The sequence below is a fragment of the Typopeltis vanoorti genome, chromosome 12, assembly GCF_054136105.1.
Source record: "Typopeltis vanoorti isolate ZY-2024b chromosome 12, IOZ_Tvanoo_1.0, whole genome shotgun sequence".
Taxonomy (NCBI): Eukaryota; Metazoa; Arthropoda; class Arachnida; order Uropygi; family Thelyphonidae; genus Typopeltis; species Typopeltis vanoorti.
Window position 1 is genome coordinate 110,966,300 of NC_143560.1, and position 26,531 is coordinate 110,992,830.

At 36.3% G+C, this 26,531-nt stretch overlaps 1 protein-coding gene across 1 annotated transcript in view; it reads left to right on the forward strand.

Moving 5' to 3' along the window:
* The window catches only part of shot (dystonin-like protein short stop), a 1,304,552-nt gene that overhangs the window by 667,600 nt on the left and 610,421 nt on the right, over positions 1-26,531 (forward strand). Inside the window, exon 49 of the mRNA XM_090402172.1 lies at positions 14,812-14,971. Coding sequence (XP_090258298.1) covers positions 14,812-14,971 — 160 coding nt within the window. The remainder of the gene's footprint in view (positions 1-14,811; positions 14,972-26,531) is intronic.

Sequence of the window (26,531 nt, forward strand, 5' to 3'; positions counted from 1 at the left end):
AAAACTCCATAGGGTTTCTTTTGGTCTTGTCAGCTAGGTTTCTGTCATAATTAGCTTTGGCCTTAATTACCATACCAGTCATCCTTCTTACCTGCACCTTATACTGCTCATGGGCATGCTGATCACTGTTTTGTTTATAATCCCTCCACAATCTTTTAACTCCTACCTCATTTATCCTTCTGAATCTAGGTATATATTCAGATATTGCTTTCCTCCAACACTCCTTGATCATTTCCCATGTACCAACAAAATCTTTTCTCTCCAAATTCTTATGCCATTGCTCTTCTGAAAGCTGTCTCCTCAGCTTGTTATAATCACCTGCTTTATAATTCCATGTATTGAGGACATACCCAAAAATAAATGGAATTATTATTTTTTTAAAATTTTATTCAAGTTTATAATACCGTAGTCCTTCAAAGTACTCACCCATGCAAGTCATTGCACTTTCCTAACATTTTTTCCCACTCCTGGAAACAGCTCTGGAACTGGTCAACTGGAATACTGTTTATGAGCTCCATTGACTTTTCTTTCGCTTCGTGCACATCAATGAATCGCTGCCCTTTCATGGATTTCTTTATCCATGGGAACAAAAATGTCACATGGTGAGAGATCGGCTGAATACTGAGGTTGAAAAACAACTGCCGTCTTGTTTTTCGTCAAAGTTTTTTGGACAGACAATGCTATGTGGCCTGGGGCATTGCCATGGTGCAGCAGCCAATCTCCACTACTCCACATTTCTGGCCGGTTGGTCACACAGTATCGCGTAGTCTTCTCAAAATGTTGGTTTGCCATCTGGCCAGGAGGAACAAATTCTTTTTGTACAATTCCAACACATCAAAAAAACAAATTAACATTGTCTTGATGTTTGATCAAAGTTGATGTGCCTTTTTGGATCTCAGTGAATTTGCATGTTTCCATTGGCTAGATACTTGTCTTGTTTCTGGATTATAACCCTAGCACCACTAAGACCATGGTCACAACTTTTGAAAGAAAGTTCTGATCATTAAGAACTTGCTCCCTCACATCCCGAACATTCAAGTGTTTTTTTTGTTTTTTTGATCCTCTGTGAGCAAATGAGTCAAAAATTTAGCAGATGCACATTTCATTTGCAAATCTTCTGTTAAAATTTGATGGTGTTCCATAAAAATTCATCTCTTCAGAAACTTCCTCAATAGTCTTTCACTGATCTTCGTTGATTGCCTGGCAAACCTTTTTAATGTTTTCATCCTTTCTGCTTGTCAAAGGTCAGGCAAATCACGGTTGCTCTTCAACTGACATGTCCCCATTTTACCTAAAGAGCTGTCTAAGATCCCCCCCCCCCCCAAAAAAAAACAACAACAAAAAAAAAAAAACATGCAGACTTTGTTCCTTGTGGTCAGCAAGAACAGTGAACCAGTTCACACAGGATGATGCCACTTGCCAGACTGGTGTGGAGAACTTCACACTCACGATGCCAAGTGGTATCATCCTTAACTAGAAAATGTGCACATGCTAAGTTCAGATTCCTGTTATTTTTGGTACTCCCTCCCTCCTCATATATCCTTTCTTAATAGAAAAATCCGCATGACTGGCAATCTCCCAGGTTAAGACTACATGTACATACTTCTAAATTGAGGTAGCAGAGCTAGATTGGTTAGTGTTAAGCTCTCTGATTCAGTGATCAGATCTAGCACTCTTGAACTTCATTTCCTTCCATTACATGTTGCCTGAGGTAATTATCTATCTGCAGCTGTATAAATTCCATTTCCTTCCCTTCCTGTGACCATTCCTCATCTCAGTCTATGTCCTCATAATCGAAATCCTCCCATAATAATTACAGGTGACCCTTGTATAACGCAGATGTTAGGTTCCATAGAAGTGTAGCATTATATAAATCGTGTTATGCGAGACTCAGATCACAAAGAAAAAGTAGGGTTCGGTTCCGAAATCGTTTTTTTTTTTAGTTATATAAGAGCAATGACATATCGAAGAAAAAAATATTTTTATATAATTCAGGTAATTCATGTAAGTTAAGAAAACATAAACTATGAAACAAATACATAGTATAAATTTGTAAAAATTACATATTGTACATAAACTTAAGAGTAATTCTATCTCTATCTTTGGAAACTTTGAATCCAGGAGGTGATCTTTCATTTTTCGAAATATAGGTTCGTTTTTTGCATTTTTTTCTCAATATAACCCGGATTCATCGGCATTGAACACCTGATCTGAACTATAAATGTTTATAAACTTTGAGAGCTTTTTGTTTAAGATTTCCATCCAAAGGAATTTTCTTTGGAGTGCAATCTTCTATCCAAATCATTAGAGATTTCTCCATTTTTTCTCTTAGAATATCGCGTACACGAGCAATGCGCTTTACACTTACAGTTGACCCAGCAATAAACACTTTCTCGGATTTTGTGTTCTTTTTGTTTGATTGTTCGAATTGTTGATTCATTTAAATTCAAAGTCCCTGCAACAGCTCTTGGTTTTTCTCCATTTTTCAACTGATCCATGATTTTAATTTTTTCTTCGAGAGAAATTAATTTTCTTTTCAATGTTGGTTTTTCCCTTTCATTGCAGTTGGTGGCCATTAATATAAAAATATTTTTTTTACATAAAAAAAGCATTACATATTGTATGTAACTCACCAGAAAATAAAGTGTTCAGCTTGAGATTAACACATTTATGATTTTTAATGTGCTTTCCTGGCAGAAATCGAAGACAATTTTTAACAATAAACTCTTTATATGGTAAACAATTGATGTATATGTGTGGTAAAGGGTATTTCCCCTAATTAAATTCGCTACTTATAACTTCATGTGGGATACGGGCAGACACAAATCTAACGAAGATAAAATTTGATTTTTAATTTGCACGGTGAAAAACATATGAAAAGATAAAAGTTTACTACAATTTGTAGACCGTGTTTTTATCGAAACCGCATTGAACATGGGTTACTACAGTTTGTAGACCGCATTATATCGAAACCGTGTTGTATAAGTACCTTGTTATATGAGGGTTACCTGTACTTAACATGTACTCATGCTAATTTGTGATTACATATGATCTACACTCTCCTGTATACCCCTGGATTATAACAGCAGGCTCTGCTGGCCTGTATTTCACACCAGATAGCAACAAAAGAACTGCCTCTGAATCCCCTTACCCCTGATGTACTTCTACTCTTTTTGGCTATGTGATTCCCATCCTGTTCATTCTTTCCTCTCTATAGACACTACATCCCTTGTATTCTCTTCCTGTGACCATATCATCCTTGGTCAACCACATACTTGCTAATGTCTATAACTTTTGGCCAAGTTATGCTAACCAATGGCAAAAAGTCTTCAACTTTATTTTGAATATTACTAGCATTAGTATACATAAACTGCAATATATCCTTCATCCCACAACCTCCCATACACTTTGTGTTACTTAGCTAACTGAAGTTAATCTGGGGTGCTACATTTTGCATCCTGTGATCATGCTCCCACTTAATAACCTCTTGGTTGCGTGGACCAACGAGGGACCCCCCCCCCCTTTCCAAGCATTCTAGTTTTCCTGACTTTGTATTTCTGAACTCTCACTGAACAACACTTTCTCAAGACTCATGACACCAAATCAGTTTAGATGTAAGTCATCCACCTTATGTAAATCTTTCCTTCCATCAAACTCACTACACAAATCCACAAACTCCACACCATTCCTCCTATACAATCTGTCCACTGACTCATTCATGATCATAGCTCTCAGTTTCAGCTTTCCTCTGTCATACTGTGTCAATAGACTCTCAACGTTTACATTCTCACTCTTTTTTTCACATGCACTAACAACTGTTTCATGTCTTCTCACATACCACACTTGTCAACTACTAAATCATTTGTACCAGCCAAAATAAACATCTTTCACCTTAAATCTATGCATCCTTATAGCATCACTTGACATCCTTTATCTTAGCTCCAGGTGAAAATGATTTCATCACACTCTCCTCAAGGACTCCTTGTATCAATGAATCACTATACAAAATCTGATTCTTATTTTCACACTTTCTCTCCCCTTTCTTTCATATCTGTGTCATACCATTTGCCAGGCATTTCTCCAACCACTCAAACCCATGTTTTGTTCTGGGAAGAACTCCACTTAAGTGCATTATCTTTTCCATTACTATGTGATCATTCTCTTAATTTTCCACTGTCACTAATACAGCTTGCAATACTAACCAATTATATTATTATGCACTTCATCTTTCAACTCACTGGTTTTACCATGAGTTGAAAGATGAAATGCTCTTCTCACTCTCTTCATGCTTATGACATTTGCTCACAAAACATTTTTGACAAACACGATCCCCATTTACATTCTCCTTCCAAAAATCTTTCATTCTTGATTCTTACTTTCTTTTGTTTTAATTCCTGTTGTGAGTGCAGATATTTATGAATGTGTTTAAGTGGTGGATGCATTTCATCATGTGGTGCAAGATCACCACCCCTACTTATTAGATGCTCAAAAAAGTTACAAGTGTGGACTTAAGAGCAGGCATAATGTACATGATTATCTAGTCCACCTATAATACAAATGGTCTATGGTGTGTTGTTGTTAGTATCTGATGACTTTAATCACCACATTATTTTATTTATAAGTTATATTATTTATGCAGTAAACAGTCTTATGAAAATAATAAATTTAGTTTAATCCTCTATCCAAGTGTGAGCAAACAAAGTTTGCACCTGAAAGTATCTTCAGGACTTGGGTAAGGTGATGCAACACCAGGGCGACTCCTTGCAAAGGTGGAGCAAGCTACTAACACTCCTATCTCAGTATCTCCCATAATGCAAAACACATCTCCTTGCAGATATGTCTAATGTTATGCATTAAGGGAAGGGCCACTACCCAGACTAGTTTCGACCTTTATTGAGGTCTCTTCAGTGGGAGCCAGGCCCAAGTGGAGATACCAGCCAGAAGCATTAGCAAGGTCATCTCTACCTATAGGAGTTGCCAAATGGTATGCCACCTTTTTAATAAATTACTCTGGATTTAGAGAAAGGTGTTGAAAGTTTATTGAAAAATAAACTTTCAACAGTCTTATGAAAAAATGTAAAAGAAATTGGTATAATTAAACATGTTTCATATCTTTCCATTTATTTACAGTAATGTAATGCAGTTTCTTTTAATACTGTCATGAAATTAATTTTATAGTTATAATTAAATTCACTTATCTTTGTTTTCACAAATAATATAAAAATTATGCTAATAAATCATTATATAAAATTTTATAGTTATTGAAATAGCCTGTAAGTTTGCTATAAAATATGGCTAGACTTTGGTGCTGTTTCATAATGGTGATGGAAACAAAACATGAAGTTTACAGATTTCATGTTTAATGACTGCATGTAATTTTGGCTGAAGAAATCGTCATTATTTTACTTTAATGGAGTGAAACTGTATGATTATACAACTGTCTTTCTTGACTGAAAGTTTATTTTATACATTTTATTCTATCGTGCAAAGTGAGTGCTGTTTTATTTAACTGCCAATTTGAAGTTAGCTTGTACATATGCAGACATTGAGGAAGCAGTACAGCTGGAAACAACTGTTTGCAGTTGTTTTTGGTTTTCTTGTTGTGGAGATTGTATGAGAATGAGGATTCCTTTTTACAGAGGAGAGTAAAAGTTAAAGAAATTGATTCAGAGATCTACAGATTTATCTGAAAGTAAGTGTTTTTCTTACAAATGGTGACGCACCAACAGAAGATAAATTTAGGTCTCCAAGGTATATACAGGTACACTCAATTTTATGACTACCTTGGTACTGGAGCCAAGTTGTTGCTGGATTAGCCGTTTTGCCAAACCATGGAGGTAACCTATCTAATAATTTAATTGTGCCTATGCTTGACACCATTACCACCACTATGAACTGGTCCTAGCTAGGGTTGAAGGCAAGCAAAATAATTTTGCTTACTTTTTTCTTTCTTCAATGATTATTTGTTTATATATTTTAGTATTTATTTATTTATTTATTTGTTTAGTATTTATTTTTCCCCACTCTCAAAATCAAGAGATCACCATCAAATATAGATGTAAATAATTAAGCAAGCAATGCCATCTCTGGAAGCTCATTGACTAGTAGGGTGATTGTAGGAATTTGAACCATGTTCTCTAATTTTGTATGAACTAAAGGAGATATCGGACTGTCCATTGTTGGAATATCAGTAATATATCTGTATATGATAAATGTAGCAGATTTTGGAAAGATTGTTTCTATAGTAGTGTTGGTGTATTTGTTTTTTTTCTGCACTTGTTTCAAACAGAAAGTTATGTTTTCTTCTAAATAGTTTTCTTTATGTTAATGTGTATTACTGAAGACAAGAAGAAAGCTGTATTCTGACAGAAGAAAAGGAACTGATTTCACTGGTATAAAATTTTTTTTAGAGAACCAAGCCAGTAGTTTATTCTGTTTTCTCTTCATGGATAATTTTTCATAAGATGTTTATACTGAAGTCTACTGAGATAGGAAAAGAATATTTCTTTCTTTCAATTTAAGGATGGAGAAATATTTGAGAAAAATATTAACTTTGAATTAGAGTGAAATGACTTATTTTAAAACTTATTTTGGGTTGAGGCTATATATAGATTGGGTATTTTTAGGAATAGACTTGAATGCATCTATGATATACTGTGTTTTCTTTGGATTGAAGTGTCATTTTGATGCATAATTCTTTTGAAAGTGCCCAGTTCCTGTTTAGGTCATTATTGGGATGGGAGCATATGGAGTATGCTCTGTGTTTGAATAATGTCACATTTTTGATGTGGGGATCTGCTGATCACCTGCTGAATGGAGATTAAGAGAGGACAATATCAAGTAAAGCTAATTTTCTATCTTTTTCTTCTTCATGGCGAATTTGTATTGCAGTGCCTCTAGAAGTAGTTTATATCTAATTTGTGAAATCCATTGTTGTTGTTATTCTACTTGGTCATGCATTTGTGCATATTCAGTCTTGAAATGAGCATCATCTGAGTAGTTGGCTTGTGACATATATATCTGATCCACACATGAAAAGCCACAAGACCTTTAGCACACTAATGCTGTGTGGGACAAGAGGAATAGAAGAAAGGAGGAGTCTGTTCACATTCTGCTTGACCAGCTGAGAGTTGTAATCTTTGAGGAAGGCAGAGTGGGGGAGATTGTTCCAGAGGACAGAAGTAGATGGAATAAAAGAGGAAACAGTGAAGTTGGTTCACTGAGTTTTAAGATGGACTGTATAAGGGTGTTGATTAGCAGTGTCTCTAGTCTTAATGATTTTGGAGGAGAGTGGCATATTCAGCAGAGCACTGTCCATGAAAGTATCTGGGCCATGAAACTATTCTGCCTTGTGCCTGTAGAAGAGGCACAAGGCAGAAACTAAACATCTATGAAAGAAGTATGAAAGTGGATCCATGAGAGAGCAATCATTAATTAATTGGATTGCCCTCTTCTGGATAGAATGGAGCAATCTTAGGGAGGATTTTGGTACACCACTCCAAATATGGGAACAATATTCCATGGCTGGGTAAATTTGGGCTTTGCATATAGTTAGCAAGGTGTGAAGTACTATCTTGTGCGAAAATGTATACCAAGTTTTTTGGTGACTACAGAAGCTATAGTTGAAATACAGTTGTGCCAGGAAAGATCAGAGGTGCAATTCAGTTGAAGAAGAGGAATTTTGATTGTGCTTGGATATCTTGTGCTTAAAATTTTACTTTGCTTATGTGAAATTCCCATAAGTTCTAAATAAAGTGTATCCAGTGATTGACAAAAGACTAAAGGGCCAAGAAAGTAATTACTTTGAGATAGAGTGCAGATTCTAGATACACTTGTTGAGAAGGGCTCACATATGCTGCCTTAAGCTGGAGTGTGAGTTCTGCTAAAGGGTCCCATTATTTACAATAGATTTAAGCAACAAACTCTTCTGTACGCACCATGGAAACCACTTTCATTGCCACCAAAGGCTGGTTCTAGAAATTAATGAGGTGTTATTCATTCCATAATGTATAGTGTCTGCTTCGCTGATCACGAGGCTAAGGACTATCTTGCCCACCCCAAGAAGCTCTTCTAGGAAAAGGAATATAAACCTGAAAATATAAATATAAACCTGAAAATGATGCAGTCTCATTTGCAATGAGACTGCATCATTCTGAAAGAAGATGCCTCAACACATTTATATAGTTGTCAAACAGAAGGTCCCAGTATTCAACATGGCACTAGATTAGGTTACACTCTTGTTAGCAGCAGGCCATAAGCCTAGCCTAATTTTCCACGTGCAGAACCCAAGAGCTCTTGGAGAGCACAAAGATATATTACCTCTGTACTGGTTGTGGAATGCAAAAACCTGGACATCAAAGAACCTCTTACTAAACTGGTTTCTCAGTTAAGTCAAGGAATACCTGGATGAAAAGGACTAACATTTAAAGTTGTCCTCATGCTGAACAATGCCCTAAGACTATAATAAATTTAGTTTAATCCTTTATCCAAGTGTGAGCAAACAAAGTTTGCGCCTGAAAGTATCTTCAGGACTGGGGTAAGGTGGTACAACACCAGGGAACTCCTTACAAAGGTGGAGCAAGATACCAACACTCCTATCTCAGTATCTCCCATAATGCAAAACACATCTCCTTGCGGATATGTCTAATGTTATCCATTAAGCCCTAAGACACCTAAGTGATGCACAAGACTATGCAAACCCTAACACTACCTCCCTTATCCAGCCACTTGATCAGGGAGTAAACAAGGCCTTTAAGGCCAATTACACAAAGAGGTATATGATCTGAATTGTTGAGGCCATAGAAATGATGACAGTCTCAATGTTATTCAGTTTTGAAAGGACTCCACCATAGTTCACATCCTTTTCCTAATAAAACAGACTGGAGATATAAAGAATAGTCTGGAAATGCCTTTTTGAAGAACTTGTGGCTCAAGGCTGTGCATGACTTCCATCTAAATGAACTTCTAACCATTCCAGAAGAACAGCATAAGAAAATCATCACAGAAATTATTGTTATAATTATTATCATCATCATCCCAAGACTGCAAGGAGTCATAGACTCATCTAAGAAGTCCCTTTTGTCATGCACATAGCTCATCATACAGCTCACCGTTCTAATTCTTTGTAGATACCACAATCTCAGTCAATGTATTTCAATTATTCACAACTCTCCATGCAGAAATCTTACTTCTCATTCCCCTGCTTACTCATCCTCCTTATATAGGTTTCTGGAATGACCTCTTGTTCTCCCCCATCTCTTACCATTTTATGAAAAACCTCTTCAATGTTAATCCTACAACAACTCCTTATTAACTTGTACGTCTCTGTCATGTCACTCCTCTTCCTGCTATCTGCTAGACTCTGCAAATTGCATGGTCTCAATCTTTTTTCATACTCAACATTCCAGTGAGAAACTATTTTGGCCAATCACCTCTGGATCCTCTCCAACATCTCTATATCCTTTTGAAAACCAGGTGACCAAATCTGTGCACAGTAATCCATATGTGGCCTACTCAGAGCCTTATACAATGGAACCAGAATCTGCATCATTCCCAGAATTTGTATTCTTCTCACAATTTTGGCATTATGCCCTCTAAATTTCAGATCCTTATCCATCACCCATGATCCTTTATTTCCCCCACCTCTAACAATATATCCCCACCAAGAGTAAATTCTACATCCCATCTTTTTTTTTTCTTTTTTCTTTTTTTTTTTTTTTTCTTTCCAAATTTTATAACCTTACAATTTGCAATGTGAGCTGGCTTCCCCATTCTCGTGCCCAGTCTATTCAAGTCTTCTTGTAAGCCCACAACATCTGCTCTACTCCTCAGAGTTCATCCCAACTTTGTGTTATCTGCAAACAACTGAATATCCTCATTCACATCTTCTCCAGTATCATTAACATAAGGTTAAACAGTAATAGCCCTAAAACAGACCCCCTGAGGCACACCACTAGTAACTTTCCTCTTCTGGGATATTGCTCCCCCATACACAACTTGTTGATATCTATCTGATTCTATTGGACAGTCTATGTTCATTCCAATGTACTATTCTAATATCCAACCCTGTCTACTTTAGTTTGACTATTAACTTGTCATGCAGCAATCCATCAGAGCCTTTGCAATGTCAAGGTATACTACTGTGTGTCCATCTCTCACAACCACTGTTGCTGTCATCTTATTGTAATAAGTAAGTATATTACTAAAACATGAGCTCCCTTTAGAAAATCTGTGCTGTCGATCAAAGATAATACCATCCTTGTCAACCCAGTTCGGGATCCTGATTCTCACTAGTCTTTCCAACACTTTATCCATAACACCTGATACACAGATTGGTCTATAGTTTGATGCTTGACTTCTATCACCTCCTTTATGAAGCAGTACAATCTTGCCTTCCTTCCACTCCTTTGGAACTAGACCCAGTGTAAGACTCATATAAACAAATATGTCAAGGCAGATGTCAACTCCCTGGCACATTCCTTCAAAACATGTGCTGATATATCATCAAGTCCCACAGCCTTTTGATATCAAGTTTGCTTAATTCCCTATATACCTCTTCCTCACTCACAGTCATTCTCTCTCTCTCCTTCCTCCTCATCCACTGCATTAAATCTCTCCATGATATCACATTCACAAGGAGGATGAATGACCTTTATGAACTTCTCATTCATCATCTCCCCTGTATTTTCCGCAGCATATCTCCGTATACCAATTTCTCCGAACAGTGCCATCCTACCAACCACAATCGTTCTTATTTTTGCTGGCTACATATCAAATGAACTCCCTAGGTTTTTTTTTTTTCTTTTCTTTTCTTTTTTTTTTTTTTTTCCCATTAGCTAACTGCTGCTCATTCTGAACTTTTGCTACCCTTACCAACTGAATCATCCTCCTTGCCTACTCTTTGTATTCCTCTTGGAATTGATTATTACCACTCCTCTTATGTTACCTCCATAATGCCTTTTTTCTCTGTATTGCCTGTTTAATCCTTTTTATTTATCTATTTCACACCTACCTTAATTAATTTTTTGACCTTTGGCATACAATTACATATTGCTTCTACTAATTCTTGAATATTCCCTAAGTAACATTGATCTCTTTTCTATTCATCACCTCCTTCCATGCTATAGCTGCAAGCGGTCTCCTGAGCTCCTCATAATTACAAACCTTATAGTTCCACATGTAGTTCCCTTTCCATACAGAAGTCCTCACATGGCTTGTATCCACCTAGATAATCACTTCACTGTCACTCTCACCAAATGGAGTGTAGTTCCACATGTAGTTCCCTTTCCACACAGAAGTCCTCACATGGCTTGTATCCACCTAGATAATCACTTCACTGTCACTCTCACCAAATGGAGAGAGATTTGGCACCTCATTTATAATAATATCTTCTGATAGGATGATCAAATCCAAGACCCTTAATCCTCATGTGCCTTTCGTTCCCTACTGCCTGAAGTAGTTGTTACTCAAAAACGGAAGGAACTCTCATTTTCTTTACTTCCGGTTGCTATCTCATCATCCCAATATATATTGCCATAATTAAAATCTCTCATAATGATCAATCTTTTTCCATTTGCTTGGCTAATTTGCTTAAACATTTTCTGGTCACTAACCTCCACATTACCAGGTGTATAGCAACATCCAATAAGATATTTCATTCTATTCACTTCCATATCACAACATATTGCTTCAAAATCATTATTACTATTTCCTCCTTGCATCTCTGCCTTGTATGGACATAACTCTTTTTCTATCATCAATAGCACTCCACCTCCTTTTTTACCTTTTCTATATGCACAAAATGCATGATACTCTTCCATCACTATTCCTGTCAGTGTTATCCTCATCCAACCATGTCTCACTTGTGCCAACAGTTGTTGGGTGAACAAATTCAATCAATGCAACAATTTCCTTTCCTTTGTGTCTGATACTTGTGGCATTTGTATACAAACATAACAGCTCGTTCCTCGAGGTGTAACAAGTTTCACTGATACCACTTATTTGATGGGACCTCTGCATACTTATCTTGAGCTGTTTCTTTTTTTTCCTTGCTCCTCCCAGAACCTCTTCAAATACAACTGTTTTTTCTACATTAGAGATCACCTCCTTCTCTTTTTGTCTGTGTGCACACACACACACACACACACACACACACACACACACACACACACACACACACACACACACACACACAGTCGCATCATCATCATCATGCATCAAACTTTCTCACACTATGTTCCCCTGTCCATCCCGAGTCTCCCCTGTTTTCCTGTTTGTCTTGCACACTGATTCTCTACACTCGTGCTACCCACTTCTTCGTTCATAAGCACTACTTCAATCTCTTCTTCCTTACTCTTCCTCTCTTTCACATTGCTTCTTACTTGCTCAGATTCATTCTCTACACTCATTACTCTCCCTTCCAGCAGCAGTCATGCCAAATGACTCATACCAAAACCATTCAGGCACAGTCCATCACACTTATATAGTTCAGTTCTTCCTTCAAACTCATTCCACACATTAACAAACTACACTCCTTTCTCTTCATACATTTCTGCTAACATATCATTCATAATTCTTGCTCTCCACCACATCTCATCACTGTTATACCTGGGTAACACACTGACTACATTTCTTATCACACTATATTATCTTTTATCCTTCACAACACCCTCCTAATATCCGCTCTTACATTCCTCCTTGTTCCCAATCAAGTCATTTGTCCCTACTACCACTACCAAATCCTTTGCTTGCTTAGTCTTCATATCCAGTGCCTTATTCACTCTATTCATTTTACCTCCACGAAAACAAACCTTGCACACCTTCTCGTTTACCACACCTCTAATAATCTAATCGCCATACAACACCACTTGAAGGTCTTTTGTTATTATTATCATACCAACATAATTTGTTTTTGTCTTCTTCACCCTTCCATACATATCTACATTTCTCTTTATTTCACTCTGCATCCACCTCATCTCTTGCCTCATCTTCACCAACTCAGCTTTCAAATCTTGCATCCTTTTTTTGTTATCACTCACTCTTGCTATTTTATCACCAGTCATACCGTTTGCTGTATTGTTTACAAGTCATATTGTTTGCTGTCAATCCTACTTTTCACCTTACTGTTAACTCCATTTTATGTTTCGACGTTATTATTGCCCACTTCATTGTTAATTTCACTCTGATTTTTAACATCATGTAAATTTTCACCCACTTTGTTGTCAATAGAACTTTTTTCTGTGCTGTCATTTCCACACACACACACTCTGAACATTTGTGCAATCTTCAACTGCCATGTCAGTTATGATGCAATGTTCCCCTACTCATATTTAAGCACGCCTCATGGTCCATCAGAATATTGCACTTTTAACATACCCAAACTCATTCTTTTCTCTTATTCAGCCTCTCCACATAAACATCTGCAATATCTCCCCACACATACATACTGCTCATGGCACCATACCATCTCTGAGAAATCAGTGCTGTTTACCTTATTTGTCTTTTGCGCAGACCTACCCAACAACTTCCCTTTCACCATCATGTTGTATAAGTGTGCTAAGTTTAACGACTTTATAAACAAACTTAAACAAGCAAGTCCACATACTACAAACTCTAGAGTCACACCTGTTCTGTCATAATGTTTACATGTAAGCACACTGTTATTTACAATTAATTAGTCAAAAAACTTATATGAATTTATATGTCTTCTTTACACAAACCTTCCAGCAAAACACCACCTCAGGGAGTTGACCAGGAGAATAGAGGGCATAGATTTTGAGGATTTAAAGGAGGACACCAATAATTTGATCGATGGACAGTTAACAATGGATGATGGATGAGCTTATTTGTATGTTATATTTAAAAACATAGCAAGAAGAACCATACCAAGAGAAGTTCAATTTGACAACCTACCACAGGCAGTGCATGATGCCAAACGCATTGCAGACTTCTTCGAACATAATGATAACATTATTTGTGCAGTTAAGTTCAAGAAAAGCCTCAACAATACTTTAATACCATACACAGTCATGTTCATCAAGTTCAAACAATAAAAGCAGCAACTTCCCATCACAGTGTTCCTGGGAAGGATGTTCTACATTGATGTCCAAAACTCCTCATATCCCCCAAACTGGAAGTCTTGACATCAGACAACCCCGATTCTTCTCTGCACTCTGAGATCCTTACTACTGAGGAGTATTGTATCCTGTGCTGAATACCTGCATGCCTTGTTCTTAACTATATAATAAAATTTTGATACAGTATTTATAAAACATGGGCTTAAAATGTTACTCATTATTATAAAACACAATTCACAGGCTTAAAACCTTTTAAGCACATTTAAACAATTTTCTCTTAATTGCAAATCATTACATGTTTAAGCATATATTGGAAACACCTGGGAATATATTTGCGAGGGTACGAATTCTCACTGAATTTCATGTTTTCACAGGAAGTGTTGATAAGTAACCCTTATAAAAATGGAGACCTGAATACATGTACATTATTAATAAACTAAACTGTGTGGCACACCTGAAATTCATGTTTATTACAAGAAACTGAGTTTTAATTCATTGTTAACCAAAAAAAAAAAAAAAAAAAAAATATATATATATATATATATATATAAGGAAATATCATGTATATATAAGGAAATATCATGTATATTTTGTTAACGACCAGCTAAAACCTAGTATTGAGATAACTACTAGTGACTGTAAAGCTTATTTTATCATCATACTTAATTATTGTACTGTTTAAAAATATTATTTTATACTGTGATATGAATCATTGCTTTTTAAATTGTGTATACAGGCATACAAGATTGCAGAAGTGTTCAGAGAATTGTGTTAGATTTCATTCTGCACTGGAAGTTTTTCTGCCATGGTTAGCAGTTAGTGAAGACAAATTATTTTCACTAAAACCAATTAGTTTTCAGCGTTTAGAGTTAGATAAGCAGATGAAAGAAATTCAGGTAATTAAGACATTTGCTTTTTTTAATTGTCATTGTTTCTAACTTGATTTACATATCAAAATGTTACGTATATTTACAGAATTGTTGTTCCAAGGCTTCTCCAACTGGTTATTTCATTAACTGTGATGACTTCAGCTGACATGCTGTGTCTTTCAAGCTGGTCTTGGATATGAACAGGAAAGACATTATTGTTGATTTTTCTCATGATGTCATTACCTTCCATAGCAGTGTGTTAGTTTGTTGAGAATCTCGTTCTCTCTCTCTTTCTTTGTATAAGTCTTTTATCTTTTTCATTTTGAGGAAACCCACTTCTTCCCACATTCAGTTATGTCCTGTTTTACTTCTTTTAATTTTGATCATTCATTTCATCACTGGAAGATGGACCCATGGGGATACTGAGACCCAAATTGATGCAGAAGTCATATTTTCAAGTAGCAAAATGATGTATAATACTATAATATTAAAACGCTCTGGGATTTTGTAGAATTTTTTTTTTTTTTTTGCTTGATTACAAAGTAAATTATATTCTTGTTTTAATCTTTCACCCAAGCGTAAGTGAACCAAAATTTGTACATGAACTATCATCATGACTTTGCTACTTGTATATGGAATACAAAATTTCTTCATTGGTTTAGCTCTCATTCTCCACAGGTATTATCTCCTTCTGATGAGACCTCAAAAAAGTTGGAACTTATTTATGTAGTGACTTCTCATATTGCATAGCCATATATACACACATCTGAAAAGAAGTATGGTATATATTATGAGATACTGGAGCAAATTGACATGAAATGCCACCTTATTATTTAGTCGTTCCCCACTATTCTAATTTTACTTATTCTGCTGTCTTTTTCCATGTTCACTTTGCTTTCTTCATTAAAAAAGTCTGCCTAAATAACTGAAATATTTTCATCATCATCATCAAATTCCTGCCATGTACCCTCAAGGGGTGTACAGGATATGATAGTACTACATGAAAAAAATTACATCATTATTAATTTCCTATCTACAATTTTCCTCCAAATCAGTCTGTTACTTGTCAAGACTCCAACATTATCAGATCTTATATTTCTATCGTCTAAAGCATTTTGTACCGTATCAATCCACCTATATCTTGGTTTTCCTCTGGGTCATTTTGCTGCCAACCTGGAAGAGAACACTTGTTTTGCTAATCTTTCTTTGCCCATTCTGTTTAAGTGACCATACCACCTGAGATTAGCTCTGCTAATGCATCCCTAGATGCTGACAATGTCAAGTTCTTTCCTAATATCCTCGTTTTTAATATGATATTGCCATTGATGCCATCTGTTCATGCCTATAATCTTTCTCAGGACTCTCATATCTGTGGTCTCTAGTCTTTGGTCAAGTGTTTTACTTCTGAGCCAGCTCTCAGATCCATAAGTTAAAACTGGTTTGAACACTGTCTTGTACACAGCTAATTTAGTGTTCCGACTGATTTCTCTCTTATTCCATATGAATTTATTCAGCTGACTTCTCACCATACCAGCTTTGCTGATTCTGTTGTCTATTTCTATATTTAATTTACCATCTTCAGTAAAAATCGTGCCTAAATAGCTGAAATGTTTTACTTGTTCCACAGGTTCTCCATTCACAACACAGTTGACATTTTCAATGATTCTGCCTATTTTCATTGTCTTTGTCTTTTTATTGCTGACCTTCATACCATATCTATTACAACAGCTATTCAATTTAGTCAGAGAATCTTGCAGACTTGTAGCAGATTTATTTAGAAGTATAACATCATCCGCATAAAGCAAAGAGCTGACATTAGCATCTCCAATTTTGATATCATGTTTAATACCACTTTCCTTCATAATGTGATCCATATAGATAATGAATAACAGAGGGGATAATGTACATCCTTGTCTCACACCAGATTTAACATTAAACCATCTTCCTGTACTTCCTTCAATTCTAACTGCTGACTTACAACTCAAATAAAGACTAAGTATTGCTTGATGTAATGCCCCATTGACACCAAATAACTGTAGAGTATTGAATAGCTTCTCTCTTGGTACCTTGTCATATGCCTTTTCCAAATCGACAAAACTTAAATACAGATCTCTGTTATATTCCCATGCTTTCTCGACTATTTGTCGTAAAGTGAAGATCTGATCCTGACAGCCTCTATTTGGCCTGAATCCAGCTTGTTCTTCACCAAGCTTTTCTTCCACAATTCTTCTCAACCGTTTCTCAAGTATACTTGCATAGATCTTGCCAGGAACACTCAGTAGGGAAATACCTCTGTAATTCTCACATTCAGTTTTATTTCCCTTTTTATATATGGGTACTATGAGAGCTCTACTCCAATCATCGGGAATTCGTCCCTCTGTCCAGGCTTTCTGAACTATGTAGGGCAGCCACTGTAAGACTCTTATACCACCATACTTCAGCATTTCTGGTCGAATATCATCTATGACTGCTTGTTTCATTTAGCAGTTTTTCAAAGTAATCACTGCTTGTTTCATTTAGCAGTTTTTCAAAGTAATTACTCCATACTTCAAGGATATCTTTTTCTCCTGTTTTCATGTCACCTTTATCATCTCTAATTCCTTTTACAGCACTCTTTCCTCCATTCTTAAGCTTCTTCAACAACCTCCAGAATATTTTGCCACCTTCTTGATATTTATTTTCTATATTCTTGCCAAAGTCCTCCCATGACTTTTGTTTAGCTAGTTTTACACAGTGTTTAGCATTTTCGCATTTGTCTCTATATTCTCTAAGAGCACAAGCTGACTTATTTGACAGGAACTTTTGGTATGCTTTCTTCTTTTCCTTCACTGCCTCTTTAACTTCCTGTGTCCACCAGGGAGTTCTGATTTTTTTTTATCCTTACAGATAACCTCACCACATGCCTCTCTGGCAGAATCAGTCAATGTTTTCTTCAGAGTTTGCCACTGAATCTTTAAGGTTTGATTCCTGTTCTCAAACTCTTTCATTTTTTCTTCAATAATCTTTGTGTATTTTAGCCTACAGTTCACATCTGAAAGCTGCTCAACTTTTATTCGCTTTAAAACTTTCTTACATGTTATTCTTTTCAATATGAAATTCAATTTTATCCTGCTCAAGACTAAATAGTGATCACTTCCAATTTCAAATCCTCTGTACACTCTGGTGTCCTGCACCAGGGAGAAAACATCACTATCAACAATAACATAGTCAATGAGACTTTTCTTATTCCTAGCCTCTTCTCTCCGTGTGAATTTGTGCACATTTTTATGTTGGAACATGGTGTTAGTAATAACCAGTCCATGTCCTGAGCAGAAATCCAACAGATATTTGCCATTATTATTAGCTTTGCTCTTTTCTCCAAATTTTCCCCAAATATTTTTGTATGTCTCACAATCATTTCCTACTCTGCTATTTAGATCCCCAACAAGGACCAACTTTACCTTTTTTATTGTGTCAGTTGCTTTTTCTAAAGCCTCAAAAAATTCCTCCACTTCTACCTTAGTAGAACCCTCTGTGGGACCATAGGCACAAATAAGTCTCATTGTCCAGTTCCCCATTCTCATATTTGCCCACATTACTTTACTTGAGACTGACTGCCATTCAAGAAGATTAGCCTCGTATTTTGTGTTGAATACTATGGCTACTCCTTTTCCTTGATTGTCATTGCCTGAATATAACATTTTGTATTTATTGCTCAGAAAGATCTCACCAGTTTTTGTTTTTTTGTTTCAGTCACCCCTATTATGTCGATCTGGTACTTATCTAATTCCTCAGCTAGCTCCATTTCTTTGCCATTCAGGCTTCTTACGTTGATAGTACCGATCTTTAACTCTGGTGATGTTGAGTTGGGGTTTATTTTCAGATTTGTTCCAGTAGCTGACTTTTCGCTGTTCGCCCTGGTTCCCTGGTGAAAACAACAGGGGCCTTGTTTAACCGGGCGACGCCCCAGCTGGCATGAAATTTTGTCATGTTGTACCATCATTCTATATTTTGATTTAACCAATAAGAATACAATTTGGTCGACTAAATCCAAAATTGCCCTGAAATATTTTCAGTTATTTATAATATTAAACTATAATATTAAAAATTCTCAAAGTAGACTTTGTAAAACAAGTCTACTTTGAGAATGTGGTTAATCTTTTCCATTTTCATGTAAATTGAGATGAAGTAACTTTTTTACATCAAACCATATTACTGTACTTCCTTTAATTCTTCGATATGATTTCCAACTTAGGAATGGACTGTATATTGACATGTAAGGTTTATTATTATTATTATTATTATTATTAAACAAGACCTCATGGAGTCAAAGACTCATCTAGGAGGTCCTTTTATCTCACACACATCTCATCATACCGGGTCTTAAACACATTCAAACTCCTTGTTAATAATAATAAATTTTCAGATTTTCAGAATTTACAGATCACTAATTGCAGAGTTTGAACAGCTCTTCTCTTTGCACTTCTTATCTATGAAACTTAAATAGATATCATTGTTTTGTTTCATGATTTCTGAACTGTTTGTCTCCAAGTAAGAAATATGATCCTGACAACCCTTATTTGGCTTAGGCCCAGCCACCTCCTTCCCCTTTTTTTTTTCTCCCACAAATTTTTTAGCCTCTTTTCAAGTGAACTTTAATGAATCCTCTGTAATTCATGCATTGGCACTATGGTAGCTCTACTCCATTAATTTTTAGATCATTCAGTGATTTATACCATTTGGTCAAATTTGGTCAAGCTGCATTGTATAATTCAGAAGGCCTGGTCAGGCCTTCTGAATTATACAATGCAGCTGCTGTAAAACTTTTTTGTGTCCATCTTCTTCACATTTTGGGTTTTTGATAGCTTTTCTATTTCAAGCATTGATACTCTTGATTGCATTCTTCTTGAATATTTTCTACCATTTTTCTGTTATTGCTTGTGTTGTTTAACAGTCTGTCACTGTTTTTGTTCCAGACATCCAGAATATGTTTGTTTAATTTTTATATCCCATGTATCGTTTCTGAATCTTTTTGCATTACACTCAACTCCTTATCTAAGCTTTACTTATTATTCTTCAGAACAATTTGCTATCTTCATGGTATTTTCATGGCAGGATATAAATCTTGGTGTATGTATGGAGGCATCCATGAGACAATTGAGTGTGAGGATGACCAAAAATGTTGAATCAGTCTCTTTGTACTTTGGTAAAATTATGTAATGAGAGATAATTAGCTGAGAAAGCTAAAGGAAATAAAAAGGTACTTTTCTTATTTCCTACATAAAATAAAAAAAAAATAACTATGGAAGGATAACCTTGACTAATGCTGTGTTAGGGAGGTAATTAAAGCAGACAAAATAGTTTAGTAGGTGACCACTTTGCAAGGTTCTAGTATACATAGTGTTGTTTCAAGAACAAATGTGACAGGAACTGACGTGGAAATAGAGATTGATGATTCAGATATACTTCAAATATTTTAGAATTTCAATGCAAATATTGCCAGTGGATTAGATGGGATGTTACTCCACATATTACTAGATTGTGGTAGAGACACCAAATTGTAGACCAGTAGGAATCTTAGAATTGTGACTACTGGAGAAGTTGGTCACAGATAGGTTTCAGAAATGGGATGAATAAAAATATACTCTGTAGGGATTAGCATGGCTTTGTGAAGGATAAGTCATGCCTTAGCAATTTATTCACTTTTTATTAATAGCATGACAGTTACGTAGTTAAGTTGGCTAACAAGAATAGCTGTACGATGATACTATGAATTGTGCAGACATTTAATAGGATACTATGTGGATCTCCATTACAAATTTGGAGCAGGTTTGGAGGAATTTGTGCAACAAATTGTATAAAAAATAGGGATGGATATGGATATAATTTTGCTGTTGAGCAAATACCAGAGAGCAGGATTTGGATGAGCAGCATCTAGTTAGATAATGGTGTACTGCAGGTCTTTGTGCTTTGAGTACTGCCATTTAATTTGTACATCAATGATATGAGAAATTATCTGGAGGGAAATGGGGAGTTGTTTGCTAATGGCACAAACTTTTTGGATGAAATAACTACAAGCCTTGTATTACATTGTTGGAACTAGACTACAGAAAATTAAAGCTAGGGTGGATTACAGAATTGATGTTCTGCAAACATATTTTAGAAGTGGACAAGGTAGGGCTTCAGATTATTATTGAAGTTCAGGAGATACAATTGATAGAAATAGCTCAGAACACGAGTACATTGTGTTCTTTCATTGTGAACGTAGGAGAAAGGAAAAGAAAATGGTGAAGATGCCATTGAAAATGGCAGTGTATGTCATAAAAAATAGAATTAATTGTGGCAAGAATGTGAGTGGATGTGACAGAAGTTTAAGCAGAAGTGCAAGAATGGGCATCAAAGAAGCAGGAACAATCATGAAGTTAGGAGAAAGTTAATGGAGCTTCAGAATTCTGTGAGCAATGTGCATTGAAGAATTAGATGTTTGAGATTGTTGAGTGAAGGTTGTAGAATGTCAGAAAAAATGTGCATGTAACAAAGGAGAATTGAAAGATATAGTGATGCTATGGGAGATAAGTACATGTGAAAGGTTTGCTTTTATTGGAGGAGACAAAGTTGAGTGTAACTTTGTAGCTTAAGCTATAAAGAAGGAAAAAGGGGTTGTGCTGAATGGTATGAATAACCAGGAGCATTATAAATGATGTGGCAGGGTATTTAGAACTGTCAGTGGTATTATGGAGAAAGAGCCTAGTAATTCTCTTTGCCTAGATTTGTTTAATTTGGTCATTGATGACATATAGTAAATGGCAAGCAGTGACTATGAATCATGTGATGGCTAGAGTTTATAGAAAGAGTGTGAATTTGTAAATCTTCAGGTTAGATTTAAAGGAGAAACTCCTTGAAAGTATGATAAAAGAGGATTATATCTGAGAATAATAATGAAAAACTGAACAGATTGCCATTAGTTGTGTGTGTATGGAGAGAGAATGCACGAGTCACGGAAACCGAACTTGAAATATCAGCATGAGTGGTCAGTATTTCCCAAGGAATATGAGTCAGGTTGTCATAGAAAGAGAAAGGACTATAGATATGAGCTGACAAGAAGCAATGTAAGTGCCTTGAAAACATTGGCAGAAAATTTGAGATGGAATAGGGATTGGATGGCTTATTTAAATCTCAATTTACATATAGTAATAGAAATAGCTAAACAAAAATAGTAGTGTTTGACATTTCATTCAATGGAATGTAACTAATAATTCTGGAATTTTTGAATTCCAGAAGTATTAGTCACATGAAAGGGAGGCACTGATAGTTGGAACCAATATGCCCACATACTAATAAGTGGGCATATAGTAAATGGAATGTGATCGATAGATGAGGACAAGTTGAAAGGAATAGAATATGGAAGATTAGCATTTTCAGAAAAGAAAAAAGAGTAATGTGCTTGTGTGTATGTGGGGGGGGGGGGATTACTTTATGATACCAGATGAATTAGCTCCTTTCAGAGTGGTGATCATAAAACACAACACTGACAGTAACTTAAAGCTGCATAATGCAAAGTTAAAGTAAACAAGATAGAATATTTGATGGGCTGTTGGTGTAAGAATAATGAGGAGGCCAATAAGATTATCTGGTAAGCAGTAGGCACTCATCAAGGGAGTGTTAATCATTCTGACTTTATTGGGAAGCATTCTTTACAGTGGCAATGGTTATGAGGCAGTGTGATGTAACGTGGAAGTTGAGAGGAAGACATATTTAGTTGGATGTTGCTATAGGCCTGGGAATGTGGAAGGTAGTGATGAAGAAATGTATAAACAACTTGGATTAGTGAACAAAGGGAGGGTAATTATTATGGGTGATTTTAATTATGGTGGTATAGATTGGAATGAAGAGATAGCATTTGGAAATAAGGAAAATGAATTTCTCGAGTTCTTGAGAGATAACTATCTCAGGAAGCATGTAAAGAAAGGCATGCGAGGATCAAGAGTTCTAGATCTCATCATTTCATCAGAGGATGTAAGTGTTAGAGGGGGTTTCACATTTTCCTCCAGTTGGTGAAAGTGATCATAAAGTTATCACCTGTGCTGTGGCTAATCATATGCAAACTTTTGCGAGGAAAGGATATATGTGGAATTATAAGGCTGGTGATTATGACAAGCTTAGGAGACAACTTGGAGCTATAACATGGAACGAGGAGTTGAGCAGTAAGGAAATAAATGCTGCATGGGAACTTACAAAGAAATACATAACAGCATAAATATAGGAATGTATCTCAAAGGCCAAAAGACTGAATGAGGTAGATGTAAAATGGATGAATGTGGAGCTTAAGCATGAAATTTGGATTCATCTTGTACTTCTTCCAAAGGAGTAAGTACAAGATGAATAATGGTAATTAGTCACATGAAGAACATAAAGAACAAGCCAGGAGATTGACTCAGTTAGTAAGGAAAACAAAAGTAGAGTATGAGCAGAGATTGGCAAAGCAGGCTAAGAAAAACCCTAGAGAGTTTTTTTAGATATGTGGCAAGTAGAAGGAAGAATGATCATGGAAAGATAAAGTTAAGGGATGAAAGTGGTAGAATGGTAACTGCTGCAGAAGACATTGTTCAGGTATTCAGTGATCAATTTTCGAAGGTGTTTCATCCTGCACAGGGTGGAATCATGAGGAACTTAAGTGTAGAGGACATAGGAGAGGATAGCTTAATTGTGAGTGAGCAGGAGGTATTTGAGGAAATAAATAACCTTGATGTTAATAAGGCGATAGGATTTGATGATATATCACCATGCATCTTAAGGGAATGTTCCAGAGAACTGGAAGTAGCATTGGCATGCCTGTTTAATAAGAGTTTTGCAACAGCACAGGTTCCAAGGGAGTGGAAGGAGAGTAAAATTGTTCCACTGCATAAAAGCAGTGATAAGGCTGTAGCTTCAAATTATAGGCCGGGCTGTATATCTGGATTTGTGGTGAACCTCCTGTAGAGATTAGTGAGAAGTAGGATACAGAAATGGGTTGATAACAGCAGTATTCTCTGTGGTTATCAGCATGGGTTTGTTAAGAGGAGATCATGTTTCACTAATTTACTTATGTTCTATAACAAGGTGACAAATACCTTGGACAAGGGAGATGCATATACGGTGGTGTACTTGGATTTTGCCATGTGGCTTTTGATAGACTGCTACATGACAAGCTCTTAAATAAATTGAAACAGATGGGATTGGATAACAGACTTCTGTGTTGGATCAGTGACTGGCTGTCAGATAGGTATCAGAAAGTTGTATATGGGGGTGCAGTATCTCGAAAGAGAAAGGTCATCACTGGTGTGCTACAGGGGTCAGTTTTGGGGTCATTGTTGTTCAATTTGTATTTGTATGTTAATGATATTGGGTTGGGTTTAACCTCTGATATCCAGCTGTTTGCAGATGATGCACAACTGGGGAGAGCAGTGCACAGTCAGGCTGATGTTGATGCCTTACAAGAGGACTTGAATAGATTGCATGAATGGACAGGTAAGTGGAATTGTCAGTTCATTGTTGCCAAGTGTAAAGTTTTGAGATTTGGTAAGCAACAATGGGATGCAAAACATACACTTAGTGGGGGAAACTTTAACAGAAGTAGATTTAGGAGTGATGGTTGACAAGGACCTGAAATTCAGGGGCCACATTGCACAAGTTGTGAAGACATCACATCGAATAATGGCAATGATACGGAGAACCCTGACGTGCAGAAATAGAGAGATTATGATTCCATTGTATAAGGCCTTGATCAGGCCTCATATGGATTATTGTGCACAGATTTGGTCGTCGGTTTTCATGGTGACGAGGATATGTCGGAAAGGGTGCAGAGAAGATTCACAAAGGTAGTCAGTGGACTTTGGAATGTGGAGTACGAGGACAGATTAAGAGAATGTAAGTTGCAGAACCTTGTGAATAGGAGGGGGAGGGATATGATTGAGACATATAAGCTGGTCAGGGGTTGTTATCAGATAGATATGGAAGAGATTTTTCATAGAATGGGAGATGGGAGTAGAACAAGGGGCCATTGTTGGAAACTGTATAAGGAGGGTGTGAGCAAAGGAATGAGAAGCAGGTTCTTTGCGTGGAGGGTGGCTGGTGAGTGGAATGCATTGCCTGAGTGTGTTGTGGATGTGGACACATCGAATCAGTTTGATGAGCATTGTATGCAATAGTGAGTGCCTCCCACAATGAGTCTCTGACTCCATGGAGGTCAAATGTTAATAATAATAATAATTGAGTAAATGCGAGGGATGTAAGTGATCATCTTTTTTCATAAAATATTGTAAAAGAAAAATGAGGAAAAATTCCCATGAGAACCTATGCTGCCTTGAGTCATTACTCTTAATTATATTACTGGAGGAAGTTGTATACCTCAGCGAGAAGTGAGGATATATAAAACTATAATTTAGAAGATTGACTGGCTAAAGCACTTGAGGGACATCATGGCATGAGGAGATACACAAGTACCAGTGGATTAGTTTAAGACTGCTTTAAAGTAGCTGTATCAAACTGCATTTCTAAAAGAACCAGGGAAAGCTTGAGTTTATCATAATATGGAGGCTTAGGTTGATGATTCATAATAATGTTTTATAGTATAAACAATCATTCCCATCCCATATGTTAAGGGTACATCAGAAAAAAGTAGCCATAGTTTTCTGTAAATATGATCTCCACTTTCAAATCTTTCATTCAGCTTGCTACATTTATATGTTTTCCTAAACATCAACTGCATTCTTTTGAATATCCCATATTGTGAAGTCCCTTGTGCCTGCAGTTTAGCTTACTTTGGACAGGACTGGTAGGTCAGTTAACATCCACCTTGAAGAATGCAAAAATTACATCTGTGATCATCTGTATGGCAAGTCTGGATTGGCTGACCATGCTCTAGATACATCTTCACACAGGATCAGATGGAGGAAAACATCTTTATTACATAAAAGTCATTGTAGGTCTTAGAGACTATTTTTAGAATATTTATGAAGTATTCTCTAACCTCAACAAGTATGGTTGCATTAATTTTCCAAAGATCTGGGAGACTATCGTTTTAAGATCTGACAACCTGACTTCTCTAAATTAAATTTGTAATTATATGACCCATACAGGGTACCATGAAAAGACATTAGTTCTGTTGTCAGTTACAATTTAAGTTGTTTTCCTGAGTTAGTAGTTTAGTACTATGTGCCTTTCACAGTTACAATTACGCTCTGATGATGCTGGTTTTCTAACCAGAAAATATTAGTTTAATAAATATATATTTTTTCCTCTCTTGGTGTTGAAAGTTTATTTTTCACTAGGTTAGACTATAATAAATTTAGTTTAATCCTTTATCCCAGTGAGAGCAAACAAAGTTTGCGCCTGATAATATCTTCAGGACTGAATATAGTGTTGTACTATCTTACCTGGGTAAGTAGTACAACACCAGGCAACTCGTAGCAAAGGTGGAGCAAGCTACCAACAATCCTATCCCAGTATCTCCCATAATGCAAAACACATCTCCTTGCGGATATGTATACTGTTGTGCATTAAGGGATTGGCCACTACCCAGACTAGTTTCGACCTTTATTGAGGTCTCTTCAGTGGGAGCTAGGCCCAG